At 53.7% G+C, this 14,030-nt stretch overlaps 1 protein-coding gene across 2 annotated transcripts in view; it reads left to right on the top strand.

Annotated features, from left to right (window-relative positions):
* Window positions 1–5,012: 5,012 nt before the first annotated feature.
* Window positions 5,013–14,030, top strand: part of SH2D3C (SH2 domain containing 3C) — a 28,625-nt gene continuing 19,607 nt past the window's right edge. Inside the window, exons 1-2 of one of the 2 annotated variants that reach the window (XM_016163692.2) lie at window positions 5,013–5,168; window positions 7,120–7,597. In XM_016163692.2, the coding sequence (XP_016019178.2) occupies window positions 5,132–5,168; window positions 7,120–7,597 (515 nt within the window). In that variant the 5' untranslated portion in view covers window positions 5,013–5,131. Of the gene's footprint in view, window positions 5,169–7,119; window positions 7,598–8,933; window positions 9,180–14,030 lie in introns of those variants that run through there. The other variant, XM_016163693.2, reaches the window with a different exon arrangement.

The following is a 14,030-nucleotide window of genomic DNA, read 5'->3' on the forward strand; positions in this document are numbered from 1 at the left end:
ATGCCGCCTTCCCCGCCCCGGCATCTTTCTCATATCTTCCTGGCTCCTGGTGCCTCCCATTTCTCCCTCCAGCACCACTCAACAACCAGCCCACAGCGAAGCTGTCTTCTGCCTCCTTTGTACCCCTTCAGGCGACCCCCCCTTTCCAGCCCTCTGCCCATCCATCACCTGAGCCCTGGCCTCCCAGCCTGGCCTCTTCACCTGTCCCCCTCACAGCACTCACCAGATCATTCTGAAGTAGAGTCTGCATATATTTCCCTCCACTGTCTTCAGGAAAAACTAAATTGTGACATTTGAGGCTTTTTCCAGTCCCCCACCTAGGCCGTGGCCACAAAAATCTCCTCAGTGTTTCCTACCTCCCCAGGCCTTCCTGCCTTTAGGGCTGTGCTCACTGATTGCACCCCAGAACACCATTCAGCTCTTACCCCACATGCTTGGCCTTGAAGCCTCCTCACAGGAGGAGGAGGCAGGAATGGGTCTGGTGATCCTGGTGTCCTAAGAGACCCTGCTTTGGGGGAGGGCCCTGCCAGGGAGGACCTTGAGGGTCAGGTGAGGAGCAGGGGGGTCCTCTCCTGAGGGCAGTATGGAGCCAGTGAGGCTTTTAGGCAGTCAAGCAACATATCAGGGTATGATCTGGGGTCAGCTTCGTGGTACATTATTAGAAGCAGGGAGGCCATTGGCTAAATTGGGGGTAGTGAGGGCAAGGAGGGAGTAAATAATAATTGTAGTAATTACTATTTAGTGAGGAAAAAATAAATGGTCCAAGCCACATACTTAACACTTTATGGGAATTATCTCAATTTTTATTCAGCCAGATAAGGTGGGTACTTTTTATCACTTCCATCGTACACATAAGGATAGTGAAACTGAGAGGTGGCATCACCTGGCCAGGATCAGACAGCTGGCCAGTGGCCACACTGGTATTTGAACCAGGTCAGTCTGGCACAAACCCCAAGCACTTACCACATCAGGACCCCGCCCATCTGGACTGGAGGTGGAGCTGGGGCCCAGGGATGGCACAGCACCACCGGATGAGTACCAGTACCCCGGGTACCGGTGGGAGGAGTGAGAGGGGATGGCAGCACTGGGGTCTGCCATGGGTTTGGATGGCTTCCGCCATCAGACTCTTAGCCCAGGGCCCTTGCCTGCTTTCCACGAACCCTCAAGTCACATCCTGTGGGCAGAAGCCTCAGCAGAAGTTCCGGTGGTGTCATCGCCTCCACCCCATCGTCTCTGGTCTGAACCCCAATATGGCCAGTCACTTCCCTTCTGGGCTTCGTGGCCCCAGCCCTCCCTGGGGAAGGAGGGCAGGCAGGAGCATTCGGAAGGCTGCCCAGGCCTGGGACTTCAGATCCCCCGTGCGGAAGGGAGAAGAGATGAGGGTCTGCATGGAAATGATTCCTCACTGACTTGACTTCTGATTTGCTGGCTTGAGATTGATGCTTCCTGCTCCATAGAATGGCTAAGCTAACAAATCTGGATATGTGGCCAGTACTCAATAAATGTTTGCTGACTGACTGACCAGGCTCTAAGCCCCTGGTCCTACTGCCATTTAACAATTAGGGAAACTGAGGCATAGAGTAGGAAAGGGAGCCACTGGCCAGCTGTTTGACCCTGGCCTGGACCCTTTGATTTCCTCCCTCAAGCAGGGAAAGGGTCGGGGTGTGTAGAGGGAAGGAGAAGACAGGCTCATGGAGTGGGCTGCTCTCGGTTGCTGGTATGTCTGGGGACACAAGGGGTCCTTGGACAGGGTGTACAGGATGGATAATGGCTATGTGATATGCATAGCTCTAACATCATGGACATTCTGCTCCCACTAGCTGGGTACTGACTCTGTGCCTGGACCTGCATTGATATGTGGTCCCCCTGGAACTTGACAGCATTCCTCTTAGAGATTGCTATTATCAGGCCCAAGTTACAGAAGAGGAAACAGGCTCATAGGGGTGACATGGCCTGCCCATGGCCTCATAGCCAGAAAGTTATGGAGCTGAGATTCAAAGCAGGTGAATTCAAAGGCCAGAGTCATTTACCATCATTTATTACCATCTCATGCGGCCCCAAAAACCAGACAGCTAGGACAAGCTGGGGAAAGGCATCTGCGGAGACCTATGGGACGGCAGGCGTGGGGCCAGCGTGGGTGCGTAAGGCCAGCTCCTCTCAGGGAGCACACACATGCAAATAAAGACACAAGTGAGTGTAACATGGGTGATACTCAGTATAAATGTTTTATTTCATTGACCCAGGATCATGTGCAGTTGTTGTATTTGTCCCATTTCGCTGATGGGAGAAATGAAACTCAGAGAGGTGATGTGACTTGCCCAAGGTCATGCGGGTAGCCTGAACTCAGGTTAGCCTGAGGCCAATGCCTTCAGCTATGAAGTTGAAGGCCTCCAGTCTCTAATAGTATCTGGCCAAACTGCAGGTAACCGAGTCATAGACTGGAGAAGAGGGCAAAGGGGGAGGGGACAGAAATCAGAGTAGGGTTTCTGGGGGCACTGTGGCTCAGTCTAGACCTGAGGGGCTCAACAAAGGCAAAAGATGGAGCCAGCGGAGGGGAGAGTGGCATTCCAGGTGTGGCCCAGCCCGAGCAAAGGCCCGACGGCAGGAAAGCACTTGTGTGTCCAGAGCCGCGGGGCAGAACATGGGCTGGGCGGCCTCCAGCGCAGGCTGAGGACGGCCTGTGGGACAGCCACCCGCCAGCAGGTCCCCAGCTGCACTTCCAACGGCCAGGCCACTCGAGGCAGCACAAAGGGGGCTCTGAGCTCAGCGGGGCCGCCACACTGAGCCCCATTCATTCTCCCCGGGATCCGGCAACTGCCCTGGCGCCGGGGCCAGCAGCAGGGCCCCCAGCGCTGACAAGGCACCTCCACCACACAATACAGCCTCGCTGTGTCCTGGTCACCCGGGTCGCACGCCGTGTGCCTGCCTGCCTCTGGGGTTTCCTGGCCTGAACCACCCCCATCCCTCAGTGACAACTGCCAGGGTTTGCTGAGGCCACAGTGTACATTCGCTCTTTTCGTCTTCTCAGCAGCCCCAGGAAGTGGGGGCTACTGTGACCCATTTCACAGAGAAGGAAACTGAGACCCAGAGCAGTGAAGTCTCATGAAAGGTCACACAGTAAGTTGGGAGTGGGCCTGGCCAGGAAGCCAGCACTGGCTGATGCCACAGCCTCAGCAGTTAGCCCAAGTCACTGGACTGCCTCTTGGGAGAGAAGCCAGGGACTCATTGAGAAGACCCCTAGCTACACCAGGCCACAGGCCTCTCTCCCTCTTCTAACAGCACCGCCGAGATGGGAGGGGCACCAGCCTGGGGGCTAGGGTACCTGGATAACTGTCTAGTCTCTGCCCCTCTTCGGCCTTAGTTTCCTCATCTGTGAAAGGGCCCAGTACCAGGATTTGCCTCACAGGTCTATCATAAGGATTCGATAGACAATCTGTGGAGGCTTCCAGCTCTGTGCCTCATAGTGAATGCTCAGTAGAAAGAACTGGAATTGCATCCCCTTATTTCTTCCAAGTCCATGGCCCAGAAACCCCATCTTTTCATTTGACCTTCGAACACTGGTCCCGGTCTGTGAGCAGGACCCCAGTGCCTCGGTCTCATGGGCCGTGTCCCTTTCCCTCTCAAGACCTCAGGCTCCCCCTCATCCCATCAAGGAGGTTCAGCCAGACCCTTCTCCCACCCAGGACCATCGTTCAGCTGCCAGGGGCATGGAAGTGAGGACCACAGCTGGATAAGCAGATTCCAACCCTAGGTACCTTGACTTATTCATATATATAGAATGGGGAAAAAAGTAATATTTACCTCTTAAGACAGAAGGACTGAGCCCTGTGGCTGGAACATACTAAATGATAAGAAGACATTAGTCATCATTTTTATGGAGTATGCAGGAAGGGCCCTGTTTGACCTGGGACTCCCTGTCTCCCAGCCCTAGTTGCCAGCCCCAGGGGCCAGGATAATGTCAAACCGCACTGGAGCCTCTGTGGGTTGACTGAGTACCTAGTACTTGTGCCCATTCCAGAGAGTAGGTGACTGAGACTTCAGAGGCTCCAGTAACTCATGGGCAGCACACAGAGGTAGGATTTGGAGCCCCTGGTTTTGTGACGCCTCCCAACCCCAGCAGCTGTTGACAGTCTTCACAGGTGCCTCGGACAACCTGTATAAAGGAGGTTTCATTTCCTCATCTCTGTCCTGCCCATGTGCGTGTATACACACACACGCATACATGTGTACACACACAGATTGGCAGGTAGGCTATGGGCTAAGGGACTTGGAAGGACAAGTTATAACTCAGTCTGTGCCACCAACCTGCTGTCTGACTTGGGACAATCCCTCTGCCTATATGTGCCTCAGTTTGCCCATCTCTGTACAGTGGGTATGGTAGACCAAATTTTCGCTATGTCCCTGGTAGCTTGAAAAGGACTGACTGTGCCTTGATGCATGCCAATTTTTACCAGGCTTTGCACTAAGCACTGGACGCTGTGAATTGGACATTGCAAATACCCCTGAACACAGAGAGGAAACAGGCTCGAGGAGGTGAGTGCCCTAGCCTAGGATCACATGATAACAAAGTGGCCAGCTAGGACTTGAACTTGGGTCTGGGTGGTCCCAGAGGCCACAGGCCTAACCACAGTACTCTTCTATTCACTGCTGCCAGTCCATCCCAAGACAGGCTGAGAATAAACTGCCCTGTACTTGGACTTGACTCCCCACACCCACCCAGCCCAATGGCCAGACCCCCTGATAGTGGTTGGCAGGTCCCCAGTGGCCCCCGGCCCAGTAGGCTCTGTTCCCAGAGCCTGTGGTTTGTTCCCTAGACCTTCCAGGTCCCATGGGTTTGTGGTCTGCCCCCTGTCCCCCTCCCCACTGCTGCCAAGGCCAAGGAGGAGGCCCACAGAGCCCCCCCACCCCCACCCCTGCCCCGGAACTAGGGGAGGCCCCAGCCCCCGCCCCTGCAGAGAGGATGGGGAGGGTGGGGCTGTGGGAGTTTCACTGGTTTAAAAATACACAGAGGAAGCAAGTGAGAGGGTGCAAGAAAGGGGAAGGGGAGGTGAGAGAAGCATCTCAACGTTCAAGTCCAGAGCCTTGAGACGCCGCTTTCCCGCAGGCCAAGGGCTTTGCACCACTTGCCAAGATGACGGAGGGGCCCAAGAAGGCCAGCAAAAAGTTCAGTGAGTGCACGGTCCTTCGTCCCGCTGTCTGTCCATCTCAGGCTCTCTGCTTCTTCATAACTGTCTTGTTTCTGTTTCTCTTTCTGCCCATGCCTGTCTCTCTCTGGAGGTCCGCGCTTCTGGGTTTCCATGTCACCATCTCTCTGTCACTCTGGCCCCAGTATCTTTCTCACTCCCTGGCCGGTTTGGCTCTCCACCTCTGTGCCGCTGTTGTTTCTGTCTCAGTCCACCCTGACTCATTCTCTCCGTCGGTCTGCACATCCCGGTCCTTGGCTCTCTTTGACCTACCTCACGGCTGGGCTGCCCCCTGCCTCTGGGCCTGGTTCCATAGGGTCTCAGGTCAGGCAGTGTTACTGGGGTGGGGTGGGGTGTGTGCGTGCCATGCGATGCTATCTTACGTCCCCACCAGCAGTGGCTTTGGGACCCAGAGCAACTTAACGAAGGGCCACACCCACCCATTGCTGTTTCCCCAGGTTCGTCCCCTCCCAGTCCCAGAAATCTGCTCTCCCTGGTTCCTCCCATCTCTGGTGTGTGTGTGTGTGTGTGTGTGTGTGTGTGTGTGTGGTGCAAGGTTATGAGTACATTCCACAGGTGAAAAAACTGAGACCCAGAGAATTCCCTGAGATCATATGGGGATCAATGTCATGTTCCTGGACTCAGCCTCAGTTTCCCTCCCTGCCTCACTACTCTTTCCTCCAGACCCCCAGTGTCTGGGACACAAAACAAGTCGTGCTGAGACAGGAGGCAGTTTGTGGTCCTCCATCTGGCTGTTGGCACAATTTCTGCCCCATGGAATAGCTTTCTGAGAGCAGAGTGAGAGAATTTTCTGACAGTGTGTCTTAAGAAGCAGACGCTAAGACCAAGTGAGGGCTGGGCAGGGCTGGGAGGAAAGCCTCAGAGCACTGATCCAGCAGTCCAGAGCCCTGGACCCTCAACCGGGCTCAGCCTTGCTGTGTGACCCTGGGCAGGTTCCTTCCCCTCTCTGGGCCTAAGTTTCCTCTCGTCATATGGGGGAAGGGGGGCATCCTACCTATATTCTGGCATGTTTATGAGGACCTGAGGAAGCAGAGGATGCCAAGGAAGTTGAAAACGCCAGAGATTTTCCCCTTTTGCTCATCTGGAAGCATAGAGAAGTCCAATGGTGGTGGCTGTGAGGAGGGGCAATCCCACTGCTGGAGACAGGAAGGAGGGAATTCACATGCACCCCTGCGGAAATGTGGAGATGGTATCACCCGAGCACAGTTGCCTAGGTTAGGACCGTGGGCTCAGCTGACAGGAAGGAAAGAACCGCAGAGAGTGGGACCCTCAGGCTCCTGACAACCCCCTCTTCATTTCGTCCCTGCCCCAGGCGCTCAAACGCCCCTTCCTGTCCTAACATGCACATACACACACGCACATACATGCAGTTTTATCTGCTGGCTGTGTGAGCTTAGTGGTTCATTTCACATTTCTGAACCTCAATTTCCTCATCTGGAGAATGGAGGATTAAACTTGTGTCACTGAGTTGTGCTGAGAATTCAGTGAGATGATGTGTGCAGCGTGTTTAACAAATGCACAGGTGTAATTGTAATCATCATCATCATCTTCTTCATGACTTCTTGAGAAAATCCTGTGTGCTGGGCATCATGTTAAGAATATCGTTTCCATGCTTTTCTTCAATCCTCTCACTGCCCATAGGAGGTGGGTACTATAATCTATTTTATTGATGTGGCGAATGGGGCTCAGAGAGGTCAAATGACTTGCCTAAGGATGCACAGCTAGGATGTGGAAGAGCAAGGATTCAAGCCCAGGGCTATGTGACTCCAAAGCTGCCAAGTTATACCATAGTAATTAGAGGGAGTGCCGGTGAGGCCTGACCCTCCACAAACCCTCAGTGAGTCAAACAGCATGTGTTTTTTATTATCATTGCTCCTGGCATTGGCGTTAACTCTTTTCCCTCCTCTCCTGCCAGAGTTCTTCAAGTTCAAGGGCCTTGGGAGTCTCTCCAACCTCCATCGGTCCTTTACTCTGAGACGGTCCTCAGCCCCCATCAGTATCCGTTCCTACCTAGAGTCTGAAACGTTTGAAGCCACACAGGATGACATGGTGACAGTCCCCAAGAGCCCCCTGGCCTATGCTCGCTCCAGTGACATGTACAGTCACATGGGCACCATGCCTCGGCCCAGCATCAAGAAGACTCGGGAACAACAGGCTGCCCGGAAGGCCCGAGAGGTGGGCGCTGTGCCCCATCTGGTACCCCGAGTTCTGCCCGACCCCCCAGGCGTGGAGGCAGCCAAGGAAGTGGTGGTGAGGACTGAAACTCCCCTGGAGAACACCTCAGCAGTGGGACCCACCCCTTCTGCAGTGGAGGTGGACCCCATGAGAAAGCCTGAAGACCCCAGGTCAGACATAGAAGAGGATAGAGCCCCCGGGAATGTGTCCCCAGAAAGGTAGGTGCCCACCAGGAGAGAGTGAAGGCGGGACCTGCAGGGGTGGTGTCTCTAGTCTCCTGCCAGTGGCGACTGGAGAGGTCCCCTCGACCCACACATGTGGGTAAACCAACTAACAAACAAATAAACCTAAACCAAGTGCTTACTGTAGACCAGGCACTGCGCTTAGCTCTTTGCTTGCGATTAATTTTCAAGAAAAAAGACAAACAAACAAACAGTCACTTAACTTGGTTGTAGGGTAAGTTGAGAATGTGCATACAAAAATACAGTGATGATATGGTCATAGCTCCCATGTAGTAAACACTTGTTTTACTGGGTGTCAAAACAAATGTTACTCACTGAAAATTCTGTAAAAGAATCTATAGTTAGCCCCCTTTTACAAATGGGGAAACTGAGATTCAGCCAAGGTCTCTGAGCTGTAATTTGAACAGGAAACTGCTTGCCTCCAGTGGCCGCATACTCATCCACCCCACTGTACCCACACCTAAGCCCTACGGCCATGTACTTCATGCCCTTGGGAGATGCCTCGACCCCAACCAAAAGAGCCTTTTCAACCCTCAGAGCCTTTGTGTAAGCCACACTGATCCACTGTGCCTATTGAAATAAAGAGAAAAAAATCAGCGGAGCAAAAGTAATTCTAAGGCTGGTTCTGGGACCTTTCTTGACTGAATCTGCCCTGAGACACAAGCACCTCTTCTGTGCGCTGAGGTAATTAATCCTAGACGATTCTTCCTTCGACGGGCAGCAAGACCTTGTAAAGCTGCAGAGTGAATCCAGTCCCGAAGTCTGCTTCTTACTAACTGCTTGCTCTCGGACAAGTCTGTTCCCTTCTCTCAACCTTAGTTTCTTGATCTGATAAATGGGCCTAACTATAGTACCAACCTTGTAGGGTTGTGGTGAGAAATCAAGAATAACATACTTATAAAATCTCAGCACAGTGCTTGGCACACGACAAACGTTCAGTAAATCGGAAAGCTTACCTTTATGATTAATAAAATTTGTGCTTTCCACCGTCCCTCACTGCCTCACCATCTGGGACGCCCTGCCATCCCCTCCTAAATTCGGCCTCATTCGGGTGTGGAAGAGCAAGGATTGTAGTAGGGGAGAGGGTCTGATCGGTCCTGGGGCGTTCTGAGTTTGAAGGAACTGGAGTTTGAAGGAACTGGACCCGCCGAGGTGGAGGGGCGTGGTCTTTCCAGGAGGCACCGGGGACTGTTGGGGAAGCTGGCGTGGGGAGCGAGGCGGGGCGAGGAGGAGGGGGTGTGCCTGGGGGGCGTGGTTTTCTTGGCCCTCGGACACCGATTGGGAGAAGGCAGAGTGAGGTCAGCGGAGGGGCGTGTCTGAGGTAGGGCGTGTCTTTCCTAGTGGGTGGGGCGGTGCCCAGCAGAGGGCGGAGGGGCGTGCCCTGGGCGTGGCTTACACATTAGGCCCCGCCCCCTGGAGTCCTGCTTTGAGCTCCGCAGCTCTGTGGTCTGAGAAAAGCGGGAGCCGTTGGGTTGAGGAGGTCGCCAGGCTGCAGGCAGCGACCACGGGGAACCATGACTGCAGTGGGTCGAAGGTGTCCAGCACTGACACCCAGAGGGTGAGTGACCGAGCTGGGCCCTGGGAGGACCTGCAGAGACCGTACTGGCCTGAGCGAGAAATGCGTGCCCCTGAGGCAACTGACAAACTGGGGTGCTGGTTAAGCATAAGGGTCTTTTAAGATTTCTTTTGGTGTAACTGTCCCGGTCTGTCCGCGCACAGGTTTATTCCTCACAATAGGCCCAGGAGAGAGCCACTATTATCATTCCCACTTTATAGATGAGGAAAGAGTTTTGCTTGCCTGATTTGACACCATAGAAAAGATCAGAACCAGGGTTTAACTCTACCTTCCTGGCGCATGTCTTTAAAGGCTGGGCAATTCATTCCCCTCCAGCAGGGCCAGGGCCTCTGAGAAGGATATTCTTGAGACACTGCAAGAATGTCAAGTCTAAGACCTAGCCTTCCTGCCCCATGGGCAAGGGCCCATGGTGGTCCTGGCAGTGCCTCTGGCATCAGATGCAGCCTAAAGCTGTCAGAGGAAACTCTTCCCCTCACCCTCCAATTATCTGGAGTGTCCAGGGGTCCTGAGGCAGTGGGTTTGCGGCTCAGATTGAGCCCCTTCCTGATGCCCTGGGACCCAGTGTCCCGCCTGCTCTCCAGGCCAAGTAGGAGACCAGGAGTTGTTCAAGGCTTCCAGGAGCCCCTGAAACCCAGCCTTGTTCGCTGGAGTCAGGAGAGCTGCTTTGCCTGTGTGAGATCAGGCTTGTCCTGCTCTGCTCTGGGCCTCAATCTCTCCAGTAGCCCAGATGGGTCTAGGATGGTGTCTTAGGATCCACCCAGCTTGAGAAGGAGGAGGGCATTTGAGAACTGCCACTGAGCCAGACTTGGTGCCTCATTCCCGAGGGGTTGCCAGGGGGTGGTTCCTGCAGCCGCTCAGGGAGCAGCCTGAGCTGGTTGTTCCTTCCCTACTCCCTGGGAGGCAGGGTGCACCTGGAGCAGAAGGAAGGAAGGGGAAGAGGTGAGGCTGCAGGAGTTTCCTGGTGCCCCGTGGCCTGCTGAGATCATGGGGATGAGGAGGAAGGAGGGAGGAGGAGCCAACTGCACAGAGAATGAAAGGAGAGCCCCAGCCTAGCCTGCCACCGCCCCCCAGCACCCTCAGCCTTCTGGAAGGACATAGCCAGTCCAGAGACCCCTGACACCTTTGCCTCTCAGTCCATGTCACGGAAAAGAAAGCAGAGGCTCCAAGAGGGAAGGGAGGCTCCCAACCCCTTCCCGCTGACAGCCATACCCATATGGGAATTGTCAGGTCCTGCCAGAGTGATCAAGATCTGCTCCCAAGGAGCCAGCCCGTCTGGAGCTCCCAATGGGCACTGTCTAGCAAATGGGCCCTGTGAGGGGCGAGCCCCTATTTGCTCCAGTAAGAAGACTGGAGGTTCAGAGAGGGAATGGACTTTCCTGTGATCATAGAGAGATTAAGTGTCAGAGCCTAGATTGACCCCAGACCTGGCCCACTCCCAAGGCCAAGCTCTTAACCACTTAGGCCACATTTCACCTCCTGCAAGCAAAACACTCAAAGCCATTTCTACCATCATTTCAAATGACTTCCCATAACACCCTGGAGAGGTATTAGGAGCCTAGTTTATAGATGAAGAGATTGAGGTTTTGTTATTTATGTATGTATGTATGTATGTTTGTATGTATGTATGTATGTATTTATTTATTTATTTTTAGGTAAGGCAACCCTTGATTGACCTCACAGATTGCAAGGATTGTCAGCTTACAATCCTTTATTTTTTATTTTTTATGCCTATAGCACCTGGTCTTCCTAGGTGGTCTGCCATCTAAGTATTAACCAGGCCCAACTCTGCTTAGCTTCCGAGATCAGAGAGCTTGAGGTTTTGCGACGGTAATAACTTGCACGAGGTCACACAGTTGAGCTGGAATTTTAGTTATTTTAATATTTGCCGAGATGTAAACAGCAGTGAGCACAGCAGACAAAGCCCTGCTCTCGTGGAGCCCCCATTCCAATGTGGGGAAGAGAGAGGCACAAGATGTGGTCAGCTAGAAGAGAAAAGCACCATGGAAAAGATTTAGATCAAGTCGGGGAATTGGTCTCAGGCGGGAGAGGCTGGTGGTGACAATTTAGGAAGGCTAGCCAGGAAGAAAGTCTCAGTGAGAAACTGATGTTCGAACAAAGAAGATGAGGGAACAGTCCCTCTCGCTATCTGGGGTAGACTGTACCAGGCCAAGGGGAACAGCACGTACAAAGGTCCTGAGGTGGGAACGTCGGCGGTGTGTCTGAGGAGTAGCAGAGACCTGAGTGGCTGGAGTAGAGCAAGACGGCGGTCTGAGGAGAGAGGAGTGGTGGGAGACAGGAAATGGGTTCGTATAATGCAAGGCCGGGAAGGCCCGGCAAGGACCTGGCTTTGACTCTGAGCAGCCATGACTGGCCCTGAGCAGAGGAGGGCCCCACTGTGACTTATGTTTTACAAGGACCTCTTCTTTGAGGAGGATTTGAATACAGTTCTTATTCTAAAGTATGTCACCCAAGCATCCTTTTCTGCCACCCAGAGACCCAGGCCCCTCCACTCCCACCCCTGGAGCTGTTCAAGAGGAAATCGAGACTTGGAGAAGGTGGTACCCCATAGGAGAGCCAGGGGCACCCTGTGTTGCCTGTGCCCCAGCCCTGGAGCCGGGCACTGAGAACAGGCCAAGACACCCCCACCCCCCTTTTCCTTCTGGAATGTTGATTCTGGTCCAAGAATTCCCAGAGCTCCCCAGAGTCCCACGACCCTCTCAGCCCTGGAGAGTGACGTCAGCTGCCGGGCATCTGGTAGTGATTACCCACCGGGGGAGGGGGCTGTGGGGGCCCAGCCCGTCCAGCCTCCTCAGGCTCTGGGCGGCTGGTCCTTGTCTTCCGAAGGGGCCCAGCTGCTCCTGGCTCTCATTTCCTGTGGAGACTTTCTCACAGTCCTTGAGACCCCTAGACGCCTCAGGCTGTGGGAACTGTGCTGGTTTGGGAAAGATGGACTGCCCCTGCCCCCAACTGGAGCCACATCCCCCCAAACCCTCAGGGGACCCTATTTGCAGAATGCTGGACCTATGTGGGGTGCGGGCCGGGGAGGACAGGGGTCAGATATATCAGCAGCTCAGAGGCCCACTGATTGTACAAACTTGAACAACTCCTTTCCCCTCCTTGAGCCTCAGTTTCCCCATCTAGGAATTGGGGAGAATAGCAGCATCTGCTTCACAGGGTCATTGCGGATGAGATGCAGCATCCATTATCCTGGGCTTGACTCAAGGAAGTACCAGCACACAGGAGCCACTCCTGCTACCACCATGCCCATGCTATAGAAGAGGAAGCTGAGGCCCAACGAGGGGCACTTGGCCCGGCTCACACAGCTTCCTCCCTCCCGGCTGTCTTCTCTGTGTCAATCCCCATTCCGTTTCCTTTTCCTGACATCAGTTCTGGGCTCCTGGTCTGGTTGAAATATTATTTTTCTTTGCCATCCCCTCCCCGCCTTCTTCCCCTGTCCACCCCAAAGCATCTCCGTTTTCCAGGGGAGATGGCTTCATGCAAGAAGCAGAGCAGAGCCAACCCAGATCTAGTCTGCAGCCGTGGGTCCTGGGTCAAGTCACAAGCTTCGGTTTTCTCCTCTGTAACGTGGGGAGATCCCAGGCATTCAGGCAGCGCTCGGCACGACTTCCGGTTTGCTCTTCTCCAGCAGGTAGCAGATCTCAGAACTTGGCATCCTCAGCTCTGCCCCGGGGAGAATGGCCTTGATCTGTTCTCTCCTTCCAGGGCTGGCACCCTTTTTGAGCTCCTACTGGGGGGCTCACCCCGTCAAGAAGACTGAGGGTGCAGAACAGTAAAAAGGAGCCAAGATGTCTCCAGGACAGTGGCGGGCCATCTTAGAGGCGGTGGGCAGGGCTGCGCTAGAGCCAAGAGTCTTCTTGTCAGGAAATCCCAAAGGCCCATGGTGTCCCCAGAGAGACGGGACTTTGCCCCAGATCTCCCTCTGTCCAGGGCTTTTAAGGACTAAGGAGCACAGAGCAGTATTGCTTCTGTGCCAGCGGTAAGGGCAGGTCAGGGTAAAGGAAGGAAAGAATCTTCAGCCCTCTGGGAGGGCCAGGAAGGGAGCTCTCCAGAGCGGGGGTGGGGCAGAGAGAGAAGCCATGTGGGCGAGGGAACCTTCCACCCTTCCTTCTCATAGGATCTTCTTGGACCCTCTGGAAGAGTTATAATGTGCCCATTTCACAGATAAGGAAGTTGAACCCAAGAGAGGGGAAGGCAAGGGGAAAGTTGAGAAGCAGGAGGCACAGGTTGGGCAAGTCTCCACTCAAGGCTATATGACTAGGTCCCCAGGCCCAAGGGAACAAACCGGGGGAAGGATAAAGGGCAGTAGGCCAGGGCGGACAGAATGGTGGCCTCTCTCCACTGCCTCTCCTCTAGGGTCCCTGGGAAGCCTCACCCTTTCTACTGGGCTAGTACGAAGGCCCTGAAGGTGAAGCTCAGATTTAAACCTGCACTAGGGAAAGAAAAGATAATGGGCTGTAATTACTGCTCATTAATCCAATTAATTAAGCTAATACATGCAATGAGTGGTATCAGTTATCAGAACAAATCAGTTAACATGGGCAATTAAAGGGGTTGCTTATTTAAATAATGTGGTTGATTAATGGGACTGATTTAGCTCAGTTGTCACTATTATTTATTAATTGGTTTCACCACTAATATTAGAGAGGATGTGCCTTTTAAGTCCATAAAATAAGAATAAACGAACTAAATGGAGCCGAGGTTTTAGAAATGGAAGGAAGCTTGATTCCTGGATTTGGTCATTACAACAGGAGGGAGAACGTTCTAGAAATCTCCAAGGCAAAGTGAATCTGAAGTCGGAGTTGGAATTACTCT

Source organism: Rousettus aegyptiacus, unplaced genomic scaffold (genome assembly GCF_014176215.1).
Source record: "Rousettus aegyptiacus isolate mRouAeg1 unplaced genomic scaffold, mRouAeg1.p scaffold_m13_p_3, whole genome shotgun sequence".
Classification (NCBI taxonomy): domain Eukaryota; kingdom Metazoa; phylum Chordata; class Mammalia; order Chiroptera; family Pteropodidae; genus Rousettus; species Rousettus aegyptiacus.